Here is a 16,193-nt window from a genome sequence, read left to right as displayed (position 1 = left end):
GAGGACCATCTCTGTGATTTGGTTAATGGACAGTAATACTGGCAGGGTGATGAGGGAAGAGGGGAGGGAGTGAATAGGAGAGGGAGAGGAAGAGAGGGGAAACATACAGTAGTAAGGAAGAGGGGATCAGAAGGGAGAGACAGTATACCCCTCCAGAGCGTCTCTCTCTCTCTCACTGCACTCCCTCCCATGGAAGAGGATTCTCTGGCCATAGGTATCCAGTGTATCAGTGGATCTGACTGGGAGATGGGCTAAACAGGGGGAAATCCATGTGGTTCATACACACATAACCTCCAATGCTCTGATGTGTCTACCCAGCCCCAGAACCACACAGAACAGGAAGGGGAGGAGAATGATTGTGATTGGGAGTAGAAAAGTGAGGGTGGGGGGTAAGTGTTGGTGCACGTGTGTAAGTGTGTGTGCGTGCAGGTGTGTATGTGTATGTGTGTGTGTGTGTGTGTGTGTGTATGTGTGTGTGTGTGTTTCCGTGCGTGCGTGTGTGCGTGTGTGTGTGTGAGCGTGCGTACGTGCATGCCATTGCTGGTTTATGAGTGTGTTGGTAATTGGAGCTAAGGGAGTAGTGCTTCCTATTCCTAAACGACCAAATTAAAACCTCCAATAGCCTGTCGTAAAGCACAGCATCCAATCAAAACACAGGCTGCGGTCAACCACAATATCCAATCAAAGGATGGTGAAGGCGGCCCTAAAGCACAGCATCTACTTTCATTCAATATAGGATCCAGTATAGAGCGGTTCTGCTTAACACGGGACTAAATCTACACACATTCACTCCATTAAAAGGCAATTCCACCACTTTTCAACCTAATTTTTATCTCCAGCACAATAAAAGTGTCTACATATGTGAAAACGGCGCATTTCTACGTTTTGTAGAGAATGTATAAAGTTAAAACATTCTACCTGACGAGATCATGAAAAGTGAAAACATTTTAAAAACAGTGATTTTTAAACACTATGGGATTCACGGTGATGTGGGAAGCAAAGAAATACCCTCCTCTGGTTAGAAACTATTTGCAGGTTTTGAAAATCACCATTCTATATTTTGTTTCTACCGTGAGATGCCACAGAGAAGCATTTTTTTCTTCTTCTCTTTCTAACCACAGATCATAGAAACAAGCTGTTGTCACATACAGTGTGTCGACACTGGTTTGGTGCTGGATATAATGAATATGAGGTTGAAATGTGGTTGGGTTCCTCTTTAACATTATAAAAAAGTGACCGTCTTCAGCTCCATCTCATCCTCTTCTCTTCCCTACTCTCTTTTCCCTCTCTTATCCCTCTTTACTTTCTACCACCAGTGTTTCCCCTATATTCAATTAGCAGCATTGCCGCCCTCCCCCAAAAATGATCAGATAAGGATATATAATTTTCGTGACTGTAAAAAAGAAAATCTGTGAAAACATAAACGATTAAAACCAGATATAGAGTATGTAGAAAAGATAATGGACCTATATATTTTTTAAATAAGATCTTTGAGAACTAGCAATCAGCAAAATAAAAATTTGAGAGAAACAGTCAGAGAGAATCTAAAATCTCAGAGAGAATCCAAAAATGTCATAGCATGGGGCCCCGATTGATTTTGTTATGTTTGAGTCACTCAGAGAGCATAAGAACACGGCATAAGCTTTGTATAGAATTACAGTAAATTTGCTTTAATACTGAAAACTTTTCTCTCCACCTGTCACGCCCTGACCTTAGAGAGCCTTTTCATTTCTCTATTTGGTTAGGCCCGGGTGTGATTTGGGTGGGCATTCTAGTTTTTCTATTTCTTTGTTGGCCGGGTATGGCTCCCAATCAGAAGCAGCTGTCTATCGTTGTCTCTGATTGGGGATCATACTTAGGCAGCCTTTTTTCCACCTTTAGTTTGTGGGATCTTGTTTTTTGGTACTGTGCTGTGTAGCCCTACTGAACGTTACATTTCGTTTGTATTTGTTTTGTTTTCGGTGTTCATCTAATAAAGTATGATGTACGCCTACCACGCTGCACCTTGGTCCGATCCTTCCATCGACGAACTTAACACCACCCCTTGGCAAAATGTGTAGTATTGCAGGAAATGAGCTTAAAAACAGCTAAATGTTGTCTCTGTTTCAGTCGGAGACCCAACATTAACCACGCCCACACACACACACACACACTCCTCTTCATCTCTACCTCTATGTCAGGACCCCAGAGCTTCTAATGCAGAGTTATTATTAGACTGACAATCACACATATCCTCCATATCATACCAGCACTCTGACCTCCTGCCTCCATCCCTTTTTCCATCTGTTCCTCCTCCTTTCCCTGAGAAATATGACCCCTCTGCTCGCAATACCATATGCTCATGATAAATCTCCCAGCTACCCTCAACGGTTTCTCACAAAATCAATGGCTAATTTGAAGCATCACTTTATAGACCTTATGAGTGTTTGTGTGTGCACGTGCATGAGCGTGTGTTCACAAATGTCTGTATGTGCGTCTTTACTTTATGTACACCATGTTGTTTCCTTCAAAGGATACAAACGTGAGAAACAGCCCAGTGAGCTAGTGGTGCCTGTGGTGCCTGGCTATTAAGGCCAGGGACCCCACCCTAATAGGGAATTGTTTTTCTCTTAATCACAATCAACTTTTACCAGTTGAATGTAGACACAAATATAATTTTCTGGACACTGGATGAAGTCAGCTTAAATGTTTTGGTTTAATTTTGTTAAGACACTCCAGGACCGGATTTGTCCAGAGCAGATTGTGGATAAATAGTAAAGACATGTATGTAAAATGCATTTTTGGTGCATTTTTCCCAAATAAAATGCTTTCTAGAATAAAAAAATGGACAACATATCAACAATTCCCTCTGGGCTAGTCTGGAGAATATATCTAAGAATACCCACACAAAATTTGGTGAATGCCGATGCTTCTGAAGCTAAGAAAAATGTGTTGGCTTGTGGGAAGAGTCTGACTTATGGGAATGGCAGTTAAAGGCAAGTACACTGAAATTAGACTGTCAAATGCCTATTTAGACGCCAAAAGCCTATATAAACCCAATCCCCATCTCTTCAAAGTAAGTTACTAAATACAGTATAGTCCAGTTTGTAACATTCTCTATGAAATGGGTTTTTAACATATATAATTCAATAGTGAGCTTTGATTCCATTTTAAAGTGCTTAACATTCATAAACAGTTTAATAATGGTAGTAGGTTATGATAAACTAAAGAAAATATACATTTTCATCAAGTTTTTTTTACATGTTTATGTATATTTTTAGAACATATTAATGGACCAAAACACCAACAAATCTCAAAACTGATAGGTAGATGCAAAAATGTCATTTCAGCCTGTGGTGCCTGGCCTTAAATGAGTTATCCTGGATCGATGCCTACTGCAGACCAGTGGTATATACATTTATTTAAAGGTCGAGTAAGTTTGAATTTTGTTCACAAATGTACCCACATTTCTGTTATATGTAAACAGTTTCTGATTAGTGAATGCCATCATGTAGTTATTTAGTTAGATACAGTACTTCTCCCTATTAGCTGAAACATTTATTTCTCCAAGCCATTTTATCTGTCGCGCTAGCTGTTCGGTCCGGACATAGCATTGAATAATGGGAATTGCCTCCCTCCGAGGCACGTGTTGCTAGGTAACCCCCCTGCAGTTGCCTGGGCAGGACCCAGCTAAAATGAGAGAAATTTGTTAGCAAACGTTTGTGCTATTAAACTAAATGAATACTGCACTCTGACCCATAAAACGTATTTTCCATATTCATGATAGTGTGGTTAGACAAAGCAAGGAAAGTGAACTTCAAAATGGGATGTACTTTACCAGGATTTACACCCGATGTTGGTAAGTAATGAATCTGCTAGCTTCTGAAATAACTTAGTCATCCTTTAAAATGTGCCTTTAACTGACACCTATAAAACTAGTAATCTGTTTGTGTCTGCAGTCTGAGTCTAAGGTGTGTGTGTGTGTGTGTGTGTGTGTGTGTGTGTGTGTGTGTGTGTGTGTGTGTGTGTGTGTGTGTGTGTGTGTGTGTGTGTGTTGAAGAGCGATGGATGACAGGAAGGAGAGAAAAATAAGCCATCACTTAGACACTGAGGTCTGAAAGACGAGAGCGTGATCTCCCCCACGTACTCCAGGGAATGCTTACTCAAACACTTCTCCACTGTGAAAAAACATGACCGAACATGCCTTGGCGACAGGCATTGAACCCTGCTCTCGCCGTCCTCCACACACACACACACACACACACACACACACACACACACACACACACACACACACACACACACACGCACGCACGCACGCACACACACACACACACACACACACACACACACACACACACACACACACACACACACCACATGGCAGCTCTTTACGGACACTGCAGACATTGTGACATTGTCAGTAATGTCACATATTGAGTGTGTAAAAATCCCCATGCTGAATATAACTCAAATCAGACCAGCCCATAAAAGCTTCTCACTTTTTTTCTAACTTTATTTTATCTGAGTGTGTGCGTGCATGTGCGTTTGTGTGCGTATGTCAGAGAGGGTGATCTCTTATAGGTGGAGCTGTCAGCAGCAGGGAAGCCCATAGGCTAGACATCACGCAGCATCTCCATCGTTAACCCATTGATTTACTATCAGCTAGACAGACCTGGCCCCGTTTGGGCTGTAAATAATACATAGGGGATGGGGTGAGTGTGCACACTACACACACCAATACAGTATATAGCTAAAGAGAAGAAACCTTGACATCTCCAAAAGCCAAGGCTCTGAGAATCAGTATGTGTCCAGGTGTGCCTATTATGATAATTAACCACTGCTCCATGTACTATATAATGCATTATGTATGTTAGAACCCCTACCTTCACATCCCCTTCTCTCCAGGCCAGTGAGGTCCCTTAGGGCTCAGGGTGCATATAAACACACACACACTCACTCACACACAATGCAGTGTTGGCCTCTCGGTGATGGATGTGTCCTTGAGATAGCACCACAGCCACCGTACAGGGAGGGGGGGGGGGGGGGTATAGCAGGAGGGGATTGAGAGGGGGAGGGAGGGAGGGAGGAAGGGAGAAAGACAGACAGGGATCCCCACCTCCCAAACAGCCATGGAGGAACAGAGCCGTAGAGAGAAAGACAGACAGGGATCCCCACCTCCCAAACAGCCATGGAGGAACAGAGCCGTAGAGAGAAAGACAGACAGGGATCCCCACCTCCCAAACAGCCATGGAGGAACAGAGCCGTAGAGAGAAAGACACAGACAGGGATCCCCACCTCCCAAACAGCCATGGAGGAAAGAGCCGTAGAGAGAAAGACACAGACAGGGATCCCCACCTCCCAAACAGCCATGGAGGAACAGAGCCGTAGAGAGAAAGACAGACAGGGATCCCCACCTCCCAAACAGCCATGGAGGAACAGAGCCGTAGAGAGAAAGACAGACAGGGATCCCCACCTCCCAAACAGCCATGGAGGAACAGAGCCGTAGAGAGAAAGACAGACAGGGATCCCCACCTCCCAAACAGCCATGGAGGAACAGAGCCGTAGAGAGAAAGACAGACAGGGATCCCCACCTCCCAAACAGCCATGGAGGAACAGAGCCGTAGAGAGAAAGACAGACAGGGATCCCCACCTCCCAAACAGCCATGGAGGAACAGAGCCGTAGAGAGAAAGTGGTTGTGTCATTATTCAGCTACAGTTGTTCTACCTCTCTCTAATGAAGGGGATGTTATATTACCTTTGCTTGTGTACTAATGAAGAACAAACCTCCTCATCCAGAACAAACGGACTAGAACAACACAACACCTCCAACCCTACTGGAAGCCTCTAACAGGAGACACGGCCCATCTGCTGCCTCACACTCATAGGACACACACACACACAAACTCACATTCAGATAGACACACACACACACACCCACAAACTCACATTCAGATAGACACACACACACGCACGCACACACACACCCACAAACTCACATTCAGATAGACACACACACACACACACAGACGAACACACATTGTGTGTGTAGGTGTGTGGACAGTTGCAGACTAATTATTGTTGTGTACCGTCTCTAGCCAAGCAGAAATAACAGGACAAATGACAACAACGCTTCTGTGCTAGCCCAGCAGAAAGACTTTCTTCCCTTAGTTTTAGGCAAACAAACTTTCTCAATAACTTTCGCAATCAAAGGTGTGGGGAAGTGTGCCCCTCTCTGTTGGTCATTTCTGGACAATATTTCTGTCCATCTACAGTATATCTAACATGTGGCTCCCTCTATCCCCTTCCCTCTTTCCCCTTGTGCATACAGTATTTCACCTTCTCAGCCCTTCTCTCTTCCCTCCTATCTTCAAAAACACTCTATTGTTCATTTGTTTGTTTCCATGACAGTCCCTCTATCACTGCCTACCCTTTTTTCTTTATTCCTTCCCCCTGTTTTCCTCTGTTGATCTACAGCCCATGATGTCCTTTTTCCTCCCTGCCTGTTGCTTTCCTGCCATGCCCTGTGAGCACTGTTTATCTCCCCTCCACACTCTCTGGGGTTGAGTGGGGGGAGGGGGGGGACAAGAGCAGAGGCACTTTATTAATCAATCAAGCAACTTTGCAAATTCACCTAATTAATGTCTAATTAAGGATCTGGGCACCTCGCCAACACTCATCACATCCCCCTCCACCACCACCCCCGTCGTGCCCCAGACGTACATGCGTCGTCTTTATTCCCTCCATCCCTCCCTCCATCCATCCACCCTCCTTTTCCTCATGCCACCAACAGCGGAGGCCCTAAACAGTTAGTTTGCTGAGAGAGGTAAATACATTTCCTCTTCATCCATCCATCCATCCATCCATCCATCCATCTGTTTTTTTCCTCCATTAGGACTAATGCCACCAAGCAATGCTGCCCACACAAGATAGTTTGCAGAGAAAGCTCAACCGACCTTGCTCATTCATACCACCAGAATCTCTTGGTCTTACCAGAGAGAGGTCCTGGCCAAACTCATCCATCACAGCCGTCTGGTAGGACTCCAGTGACTCCGTCCCACACTGATGATGTGTACGGTTCTCGCAATCCCCCTGACAGCTCTCTTTGCGGTAAAGGGTGGCACGCCAGGCCCGCTGAATTCTGGGTAGAAAAACAAAAAAATATATAAATTACACATAAGGAGAGGTCAAATCTGGAACGGAAATGTGAGATTGCCTGTGCTGTTGTTTTTTTAATTGAAATAAAACTGTACAGACCACAATATTAGTGTCATTATAAAGTGCCTTCGGAAGGTATTCAGACCCTTTGACTTTCCACATTTTGTTACGTTACAGCCTTATTCTAAAATGGATTAAATAAAAAACTCAGCAATCTAAACACAATACCCATAATGACATAGCGAAAATATGTTTTTAGAAATGTTTACACATTTATTAATATCAATACCAGAAATACCTAAGTATTCAGACCCTTTGCTATAAAACTCAAAATTGAGCTCAGGTGCATCCTGTTTCCATTGATCATCCTTGAGGTGTTTCTACAACTTGATTGGAGTCCACCTGTGGTACATTCAATTAATGATGATTTGGAAAGTGTTGTGTACTAACTACTAAACTTGAAATATGAAATATGTTATGTTACCATATTAGAACTGAGGGTATGGAAATCTATTGAGTGAGAAAGGGGAGTGCAGGAAGAACATGTTATTGTTAAATCTCAGGTATCCTATGGAGAGGAGAAGGGCCACGGTCTGGTTCCAGTCAACAGATAAGGTAGGACAGCCGTGAGTTGGGGGGAAGAGAGGAATTTGGGCCGAGGTCAGGTTAGATGAAGTGAGAATGAACAGGCCTCACTAAAGTCCTGTCTAGCAACAGAGATACACTGCTCAAAAAAATAAAGGGAACACTTAAACAACACAATGTAACTTCAAGTCAATCACACTTCTGTGAAATCAAACTGTCCACTTAGGAAGCAACACTGATTAACAATACATTTCACATGCTGTTGTGCAAATGGAATAGACAACAGGTGGAAATTATAGGCAATAAGCAAGACACCCCCAATAAAGGAGTGGTTCAGCAGGTGGGGACCGCAGACCACTTCTCAGTTCCTATGCTTCCTGGCTGATGTTTTGGTCACTTTTGAATAATGGCGGTGCTTTCACTCTAGTGGTAGCATGAGACGGAGTCTACAACCCACACAAGTGGCTCAGGTAGTGCAGCTCATCCAGGATGGCACATCAATGCGAGCTGTGGCAAGAAGGTTTGCTGTGTCTGTCAGCGTAGTGTCCAGAGCATGGAGGCGCTACCAGGAGACAGGCCAGTACATCAGGAGACGTGGAGGAGGCCGTAGGAGGGCAACAACCCAGCAGCAGGACCGCTACCTCCGCCTTTGTGCAAGGAGGAGCAGGAGAAGCACTGCCAGAGCCCTGCAAAATGACCTCCAGCAGACCACAAATGTGCATGTGTCTGCTCAAACGGTCAGAAACAGACTCCATGAGGGTGGTATGAGGGCCCGACGTCCACAGGTGGGGGTTGTGCTTACAGCCCAACACCGTGCAGAACGTTTGGCATTTGCCAGAGAACACCAAGATTGGCAAATTTGCCACTGGCGCCCTGTGCTCTTCACAGATGAAAGCAGGTTCACACTGAGCACGTGACAGACGTGACAGAGTCTGGAGACGCCGTGGAGAACGTTCTGCTGCCTGCAACATCCTCCAGCATGACCGGTTTGGCGGTGGGTCAGGCATGGTGTGGGGTGGCATTTCTTTGGGGGGCCGCACAGCCATCCATGTGCTCGCCAGAGGTAGCCTGACTGCCATTAGGTACCGAGAGGAGATCCTCAGACCCCTTGTGAGACCATATACTGGTGCGGTTGGCCCTGGGTTCCTCCTAATGCAAGACAATGCTAGACCTCATGTGGCTGGAGTGTGTCAGCAGTTCCTGCAAGAGGAAGGCATTGATGCTATGGACTGGCCCGCCTGTTCCCCAGACCTGAATCCAATTGAGCACATCTGGGACATCATGTCTCGCTCCATCCACCAACGCTACATTGCACCACAGACTGTCCAGGAGTTGGCGGATGCTTTAGTCCAGGTCTGGGAGGAGATCCCTCAGGAGACCATCCGCCACCTCATCAGGAGCATGCCCAGGCGTTGTAGGGAGGTCATACAGGCACGTGGAGGCCACACACACTACTGAGCCTCATTTTGACTTGTTTTAAGGACATTACATCAAAGTTGGATCAGCCTGTAGTGTGGTTTTCCCTTTAATTTTGAGTGTGACTCCAAATCCAGACCTCCATGGGTTGATAAATAGGATTTCCATTGAATATTTTTGTGTGATTTTGTTGTCAGAACATTCAACTATGTAAAGAAAAAAGTATTTAATAAGATTATTTCATTCTTTCAGATCTAGGATGTGTTATTTTAGTGTTCCCTTTATTTTTTTGAGCAGTATATATTGGCTGTCCAGATGTGCAAGGAGGAGACTCATAGGAGGAAGGTATAAATATATGTGCTTGTGTAAACATGTCTTTGTCTTTGCAGCTGTTTGACTCATTGGGTGAATAAACTTGGTTTGAGCTTTGACTAATTTTCCGTTAGTTTTTCACTCTGTTTGTCAGAACCTAACAAAAGGCACACACTTGCCTATCCAAGGTCCCACAGTTGACAGTGCATGTCAGAGCAAAACCCAAGCCATGAGGTCGAAGGAATTGTCTGTAGAGCTCCGAGACAGGATTGTGTCAAGGCACAGATCTCGGGAAGGGTACCAAAACATTTCTGCAGCATTGAAGGTTGCCAAGAACACAGTGGCCTCCATCATTCTTAAATGGAAGAAGTTTGGAACCACCAAGACTCTTCCTAGAGCTTGCCGCCCGGCCAAACTGAGCAATCGTGGGAGAAGGGGCCTTGCAAGGTCAGGGAGGTGACCAAGAATCCAATGGTCACTCTGACAGAGCTCTAGAGTTCTTCTGTGGAGATGGGAGATCCTTCCAGATGGACAACCATCTCTGCAGCTCTCCACCAATCAGGATTTTATGGTAGAGTTTGCCAAACGGAAGCCATTCCTCAGTAAAAGGCACATGACAGCCCGCTTGGCACCAAAAGACTCTCAGACCATGAGAAACAAGATTCTCTAGTCTGATGAAACCAAGATTGAACTCTTTGGACTGAATGCTAAGTGTCACTTCTGGAGGAAACCTGGAAAAATCCCTACGGTGAAGCATGGTGGTGGCAGAATCATGCTGTGGGGATGTTATTCAGTGGCAGGGACTGGGAGACTAGTCAGGATCGAAGCAAAGATGAACAGAGAAAAGTACAGAGAGCTCCTTGATGAAAACCTGCACCAGAGCTCTCAGGACCTCAGACTGGGGCGAAGGTTCACCTTCCAGCAGGACAACAACCCTAAGCTCACAGCCAAGACAACGCAGGAGTGGCTTCAGGACAAGTCTCTGAATGTCCTTGAGTGGCCCAGCCAGAGCCCAGACTTAAACCTGATTAAACATCACTGGAGAGACCTGAAAATAGCTGTGCAGCAACTCCCCATCCAACCTGACAGAGCTTTGGAGGATCTGCAGAGAAGAATGGGAAAACTCCCCAAATACAGGTGTGGCAAGCCTGTTGCGTCCTACCCAAGATGACTTGAGGCTGGATTCGCTGCCAAAGGTGCTTCAACAAAGTACTGAGTAAAGGGTCAGAATACTTATGTAAATGTGATATTTCAGATTTTTTTTTATAAATTAGCAAACATTTCTAAAAACGTGTTTTTGCTTTGTCATTATGGGTAATTGTGTGTAGATTGATGATGGAAAAAAACGAATTAATCCATTTTAGAATAAGGCTGTAACCTAACAAAATTTGGAGAAAGTCAAGGGGTCTGAATTCTTTCCGAAGGCACTGTATGTTGTACAAGCACATTCTGACATTCTCACTGCTCAAGGTCACACACAGTGGAGAAGAAGGAAGGGGAGGACCATGCTACTCAGTGAATTTCAGAAAAATTTAAACATTAAACATTAAAAAATATCTCATTTTTAGATAAAACTATACTAAATATATGAACATGTCACCAAATAACGGATTAAAACACACTGTTTTACAACGAAGGTCTACATTAGCTTCAGCAGCACTCTGTAGGGTAGCACCATGGTGTAGCCGGACGACAGCTAGCTTCCGTCTGTTCATTTGTAGGCTAGGTTGCAGCAACCTCATGATGGGTACATCAATTCGAGTATCATGTAGTAGCCTACACCCATCGATGTTACATTACGCTGGGTGAATGGAACATGAATGACAGTCATCCAATATGCTGTAATAGAAATAAGGCCATGCTCAATAAAATTAAAATAAATGTCCTCCCAGATCTTAAATGGCACCGACCACCGCTGACATACATAGAGGAAATCTAGTGTGCATTTCTACACTGCCCTTAAGTGATGCACTTCCAAATGTATGGATTAAAGCACAAGATACAACAGATTGAGTTTAACTTTGGTTAAGGGGAAATGAAGCCCATGATAGAGTGAGGACAGTGTGTCTGCTGGGTTCTATGGGTCATATCCCTGCCCTTGTATACAGTGATTCCCTCTGGAGAGTGGAGAGAGGCTTGATAACCACTTCATAGTGTGGCATATTGCATTTTTTCCCTTTCTCTCCCTCTCCCACACTTCATCTCTCTCTCTCCTTCTTTCTCTTCCCTCTCTCCTCTCTCTCTCCTCTATCCCTCTCTCCATTTCCAATACCCCCAGCTCCAGGGTCCAGGGTGATGTGTAGGATCAATTACCCGATGGAGAAACACATTCACCTCCAGCAGAGCAGGGAGCCAGCTGAGCCAAATGGAACAAATTGAATTAAGCCATAACCCACCGCTTCAAAACCAATAGGTTTACTCTTGCCACCTCCCTCACTTCTTCTATACCCCCCCCTCTCTTTCTACCTCCCTCCATCCATACCCACACCAATTAATTTACCCCCCTCTATCCCTTGTTCTGTCCACCTTCCTCCCTCCATCCCTTTCTCTACCTCCACCTCCACTCTTCAAATGTGTTTATTTTATCCCTCCATACCTCCCACTCTCCATCCATGCTCTCCTAAATGTGTTTACTCCAGCCTCCTAGTCCTTCCAGAGAAGGCAGCCTGGGGCGATAGCTGACCCCCTATAACCACAGCTATAAAGGTTGGGTTCATGTTCCTCTCACATGGTGTTAAAGGTAGGCTTCGGCTTCACCCAGACGCAGATGAACTCTGATCCTGCCGTAGAAAGCCAATCAAAGGGTGAATTGGTTTAAGGCCACGGTGGGATTGATGTCATCACCACTACAACCACAACAATACACCTGGGAATGGATAAGCGGCAGGCATACACAATGACAGAGGGGAGAGGGGGACACACCTGACCATACACAGGGGTGCATGTACACGCACACACTCACACATATAACACAAACTATTACATACAAGAAGGAAAACAAAAAAAACATTTACAAACACTTCCCCCATTTACATGTGTGCCACTACCCAAGCTCTCTCTCTCCACAGTGACCCCTCCTGGTGGTGTGTATTAAACACAGTACAGTACTACAGGTGGTACTCACACAATGGCCTTGGTCTCCCAGTAGCGCTGATGCTCCACACAACGAGGACTGTTGTCATCCTCTTCCTCACTCCTCAGGTAAACATTTCTACAGTGATACACATAGTGGAAGAACAGTCAGGGACAGGGAAGTGTCATGACTGTCCTGTGAGGATCCGAACGGGTCAGATCAGCTTTACAATGGATAACTTGAACCAGACCCCCTCTCACCCGCGGGGGAGGGGGGGAGGGGGGAGGGGGGGGAGAGAAGGGAACTGGTGGGGGGTTGATAGCTCATGCCCTGTTGTAAATCAAGGACAGAACATTCAGCTAGCTCCCTCTCCAAATTCACCTAAGGAATGTGCCTTTGTTTCAACACACTTTTCCCGCTGAACCTCTAACACGTTCTAAAGCGAATACTGGAAAAATATTTCTAACATAGAATGTGTAGAATGGTCAGAGGCGATCTAAAGAATAATAATGTAATTTTGGTTGTTATTTTGTGATGTCATTAACAATGTTATAAAATAAATATTGTAACTTGAAAAGTATGTGTGTGTCCATCCGATGCATTGTGCATGAAATATGAAAAATTATGAAAGTGATTTTGTTAAGAGAGGGATGTGATTTTAGAAACTATAACAGGAAATTGTTTCTATAACTTTGTACAAGTAAGTAGTCACCGCCCCCTTGAGTGAGGTCAGAGAGTGTGTCAGCCTGGGGGAACTGCCCTTTTGAAGAACCGTATAAAATGATGGGTTAAGAATTAACATATCAGACCAGAGAGACGTTGAGATGCAGCTCACATTTAAAGTGGTTAAACTTGGAATCTCAAAACGAGGTAGAGACAATGAAGTCACCTCCCGGACAATCACTGGTATGGCTGATTAGCTGTCCTAAGTAAAGTATGTAGAAAAGCAAATTTAAGTGGGACCATTCTACTACTCTTTTCAAATCACTGTAGTACGCTACTCTCAATATCCAAATGAGAACCATCAACACGGCAGGCTAGCCTATCTTCAAAGAATCCTCTTCCAGAGCGAGTGGAAGTAGAGTGAGCTCTGTAGTTCTGTTCAGGACAACACGACGGGTCGCCAGAAGCCGGGTGATGGCAGAAGAGAGCAACAGTAGAAGACGGGTGGGGACCCCTTTTGGACAATCAGAGCCTTAGCATGCCGCAAAAAAGGCCCAACAACCTTTCCAAGAAGGCCTGTTCTGGCAGAAATGCACGAAGAACCAAGACATTTACACGAAAATACATTAATGATTTCTTACTCCAAATATGCAGCAGTTCGTGTGCAAAGTATATGATTACTGTGAGAGTAGTTTCTAAAATGTGCCAACGTTAAGTGTCTCTGTCTCTCTCTCACCCTCTCCATGTCTTTTGTAACAAGTCGAGGTTATGATGATTAATAAGTTAACTGTTTATGGATTTGATAGGTAAAGACCTTTAGAGTTTAATTCGGGAGATGGTAACTCTTTAAAGAACCACTCGCGATCACACAATTGGCCCAGCGTCGTCCTGGTTAGGGGAAGGTTTGTCTGGCCGGGATGTCCTTGTCCCATCGCGCTCTAGCGACTCCTGTGGCGGGCCGGGTGCATGCAAGCTGACACGGTCGCCAGGTGTACGGTATTTCCTCCGACACATTGGTGCGGCTTGGCAGGGTTGTGTTTCAGGGGACGCACGGCTCTCGACCTTCGCCTCTCCCGAGTCCGTACAGTAGTTGGTGCGATGGGACAAGACTGTAACTACCAATTGGATACCACAAAATTGGGGAGAAAATAAATAGATAAAAACGCTCTCGTGGTGCCCCAAATCCTAATGAGTTAATTGTTACATGATTCATTTAATTGGGTAACAATTAAACATAGATAGTTGATTAGATAAATAACAGTGATCAGATTACTGAAAGTAAAGTCACGACAGTGTTAAGGCACTTGAAAGTAACATTCACTGCTGTGTCGAGTAGACGGTTGGTTAAATGTTATTTACCTCTCCATCTTAAGCACTTGTTGTCCTCCACCATGGTTGCAGAAGCGATGGTGCCTCTTCTCTTCCTCCTACACAGGATCACAGAAAGACAAGAGCAGATTCTTCTTGAACGGAGGATAACAGGGAAGATGAAAATGTTGCTGCAAGATTCAGTCATAACTCTGTCCTGGTGTTACACCGTCTGTCTGCAACGTTAATACCACTTACTCACACTGTCTGGTAGAGCACTGAGGGAGACAACGCAACTACAGTCTCTTTATTCTGTCTGGTAGAGCACTGAGGGAGACAACGCAACTACAGCCTCTTTATTCTGTCTGGTAGAGCACTGAGGGAGACAACGCAACTACAGTCTCTTTATTCTGTCTGGTAGAGCACGGAGGGAGACAACGCAACTACAGTCTCTTTATTCTGTCTGGTAGAGCACGGAGGGAGACAACGCAACTACAGTCTCTTTATTCTGTCTGGTAGAGCACCGAGGGAGACAACGCAACTACAGTCTCTTTATTCTGTCTGGTAGAGCACGGAGGGAGACAACGCAACTACAGTCTCTTTATTCTGTCTGGTAGAGCACCGAGGGAGACAACGCAACTACAGTCTCTTTATTCTGTCTGGTAGAGCACCGAGGGAGACAACGCAACTACAGTCTCTTTATTCTGTCTGGTAGAGCACCGAGGGAGACAACGCAACTACAGTCTCTTTATTCTGTCTGGTAGAGCACCGAGGGAGACAACGCAACTACAGTCTCTTTATTCTGTCTGGTAGAGCACCGAGGGAGACAACGCAACTACAGTCTATTTGTTCTGTCTGGTAGAGCACCGAGGGAGACAACGCAACTACAGTCTCTTTATTCTGTCTGGTAGAGCACCGAGGGAGACAACGCAACTACAGTCTCTTTATTCTGTCTGGTAGAGCACCGAGGGAGACAACGCAACTACAGTCTCTTTATTCTGTCTGGTAGAGCACCGAGGGAGACAACGCAACTACAGTCTCTTTATTCTGTCTGGTAGAGCACCGAGGGAGACAACGCAACTACAGTCTCTTTATTCTGTCTGGTAGAGCACCGAGGGAGACAACGCAACTACAGTCTCTTTATTCTGTCTGGTAGAGCACCGAGGGAGACAACGCAACTACAGTCTCTTTATTCTGTCTGGTAGAGCACCGAGGGAGACAACGCAACTACAGTCTCTTTATTCTGTCTGGTAGAGCACCGAGGGAGACAACGCAACTACAGTCTCTTTATTCTGTCTGGTAGAGCACCGAGGGAGACAACGCAACTACAGTCTCTTTATTCTGTCTGGTAGAGCACCGAGGGAGACAACGCAACTACAGTCTCTTTATTCTGTCTGGTAGAGCACCGAGGGAGACAACGCAACTACAGTCTCTTTATTCTGTCTGGTAGAGCACCGAGGGAGACAACGCAACTACAGTCTCTTTATTCTGTCTGGTAGAGCACCGAGGGAGACAACGCAACTACAGTCTCTTTATTCTGTCTGGTAGAGCACCGAGGGAGACAACGCAACTACAGTCTCTTTATTCTGTCTGTTCATTTTCTTGTTGGAATGATAATGCAGACATTTCGATAATGACCAAGAAGATAGCACTGCAGAAAGGAGGAACATTCAGGATAGCAAGCAGGGTCAAAACACAC

The 16,193-nt window shown here is 45.1% G+C and overlaps 1 protein-coding gene across 2 annotated transcripts in view; it reads right to left on the bottom strand.

Moving 5' to 3' along the window:
- Nucleotides 1-16,193, bottom strand: part of LOC115163266 (schwannomin-interacting protein 1) — a 316,732-nt gene that overhangs the window by 287,610 nt on the left and 12,929 nt on the right. For both annotated transcript variants that reach the window (XM_029714993.1, XM_029714994.1), the window contains exons 3-5: nt 14,546-14,613; nt 12,575-12,661; nt 6,973-7,120 (exon numbers count right to left, since the gene is read on the bottom strand). In XM_029714993.1, coding sequence (XP_029570853.1) covers nt 6,973-7,120; nt 12,575-12,661; nt 14,546-14,613 — 303 coding nt within the window. The remainder of the gene's footprint in view (nt 1-6,972; nt 7,121-12,574; nt 12,662-14,545; nt 14,614-16,193) is intronic.

Source organism: Salmo trutta, chromosome 26, assembly GCF_901001165.1.
Source record: "Salmo trutta chromosome 26, fSalTru1.1, whole genome shotgun sequence".
Taxonomy (NCBI): Eukaryota; Metazoa; Chordata; class Actinopteri; order Salmoniformes; family Salmonidae; genus Salmo; species Salmo trutta.
This window is presented reverse-complemented; position numbering and strand designations above follow the sequence as displayed.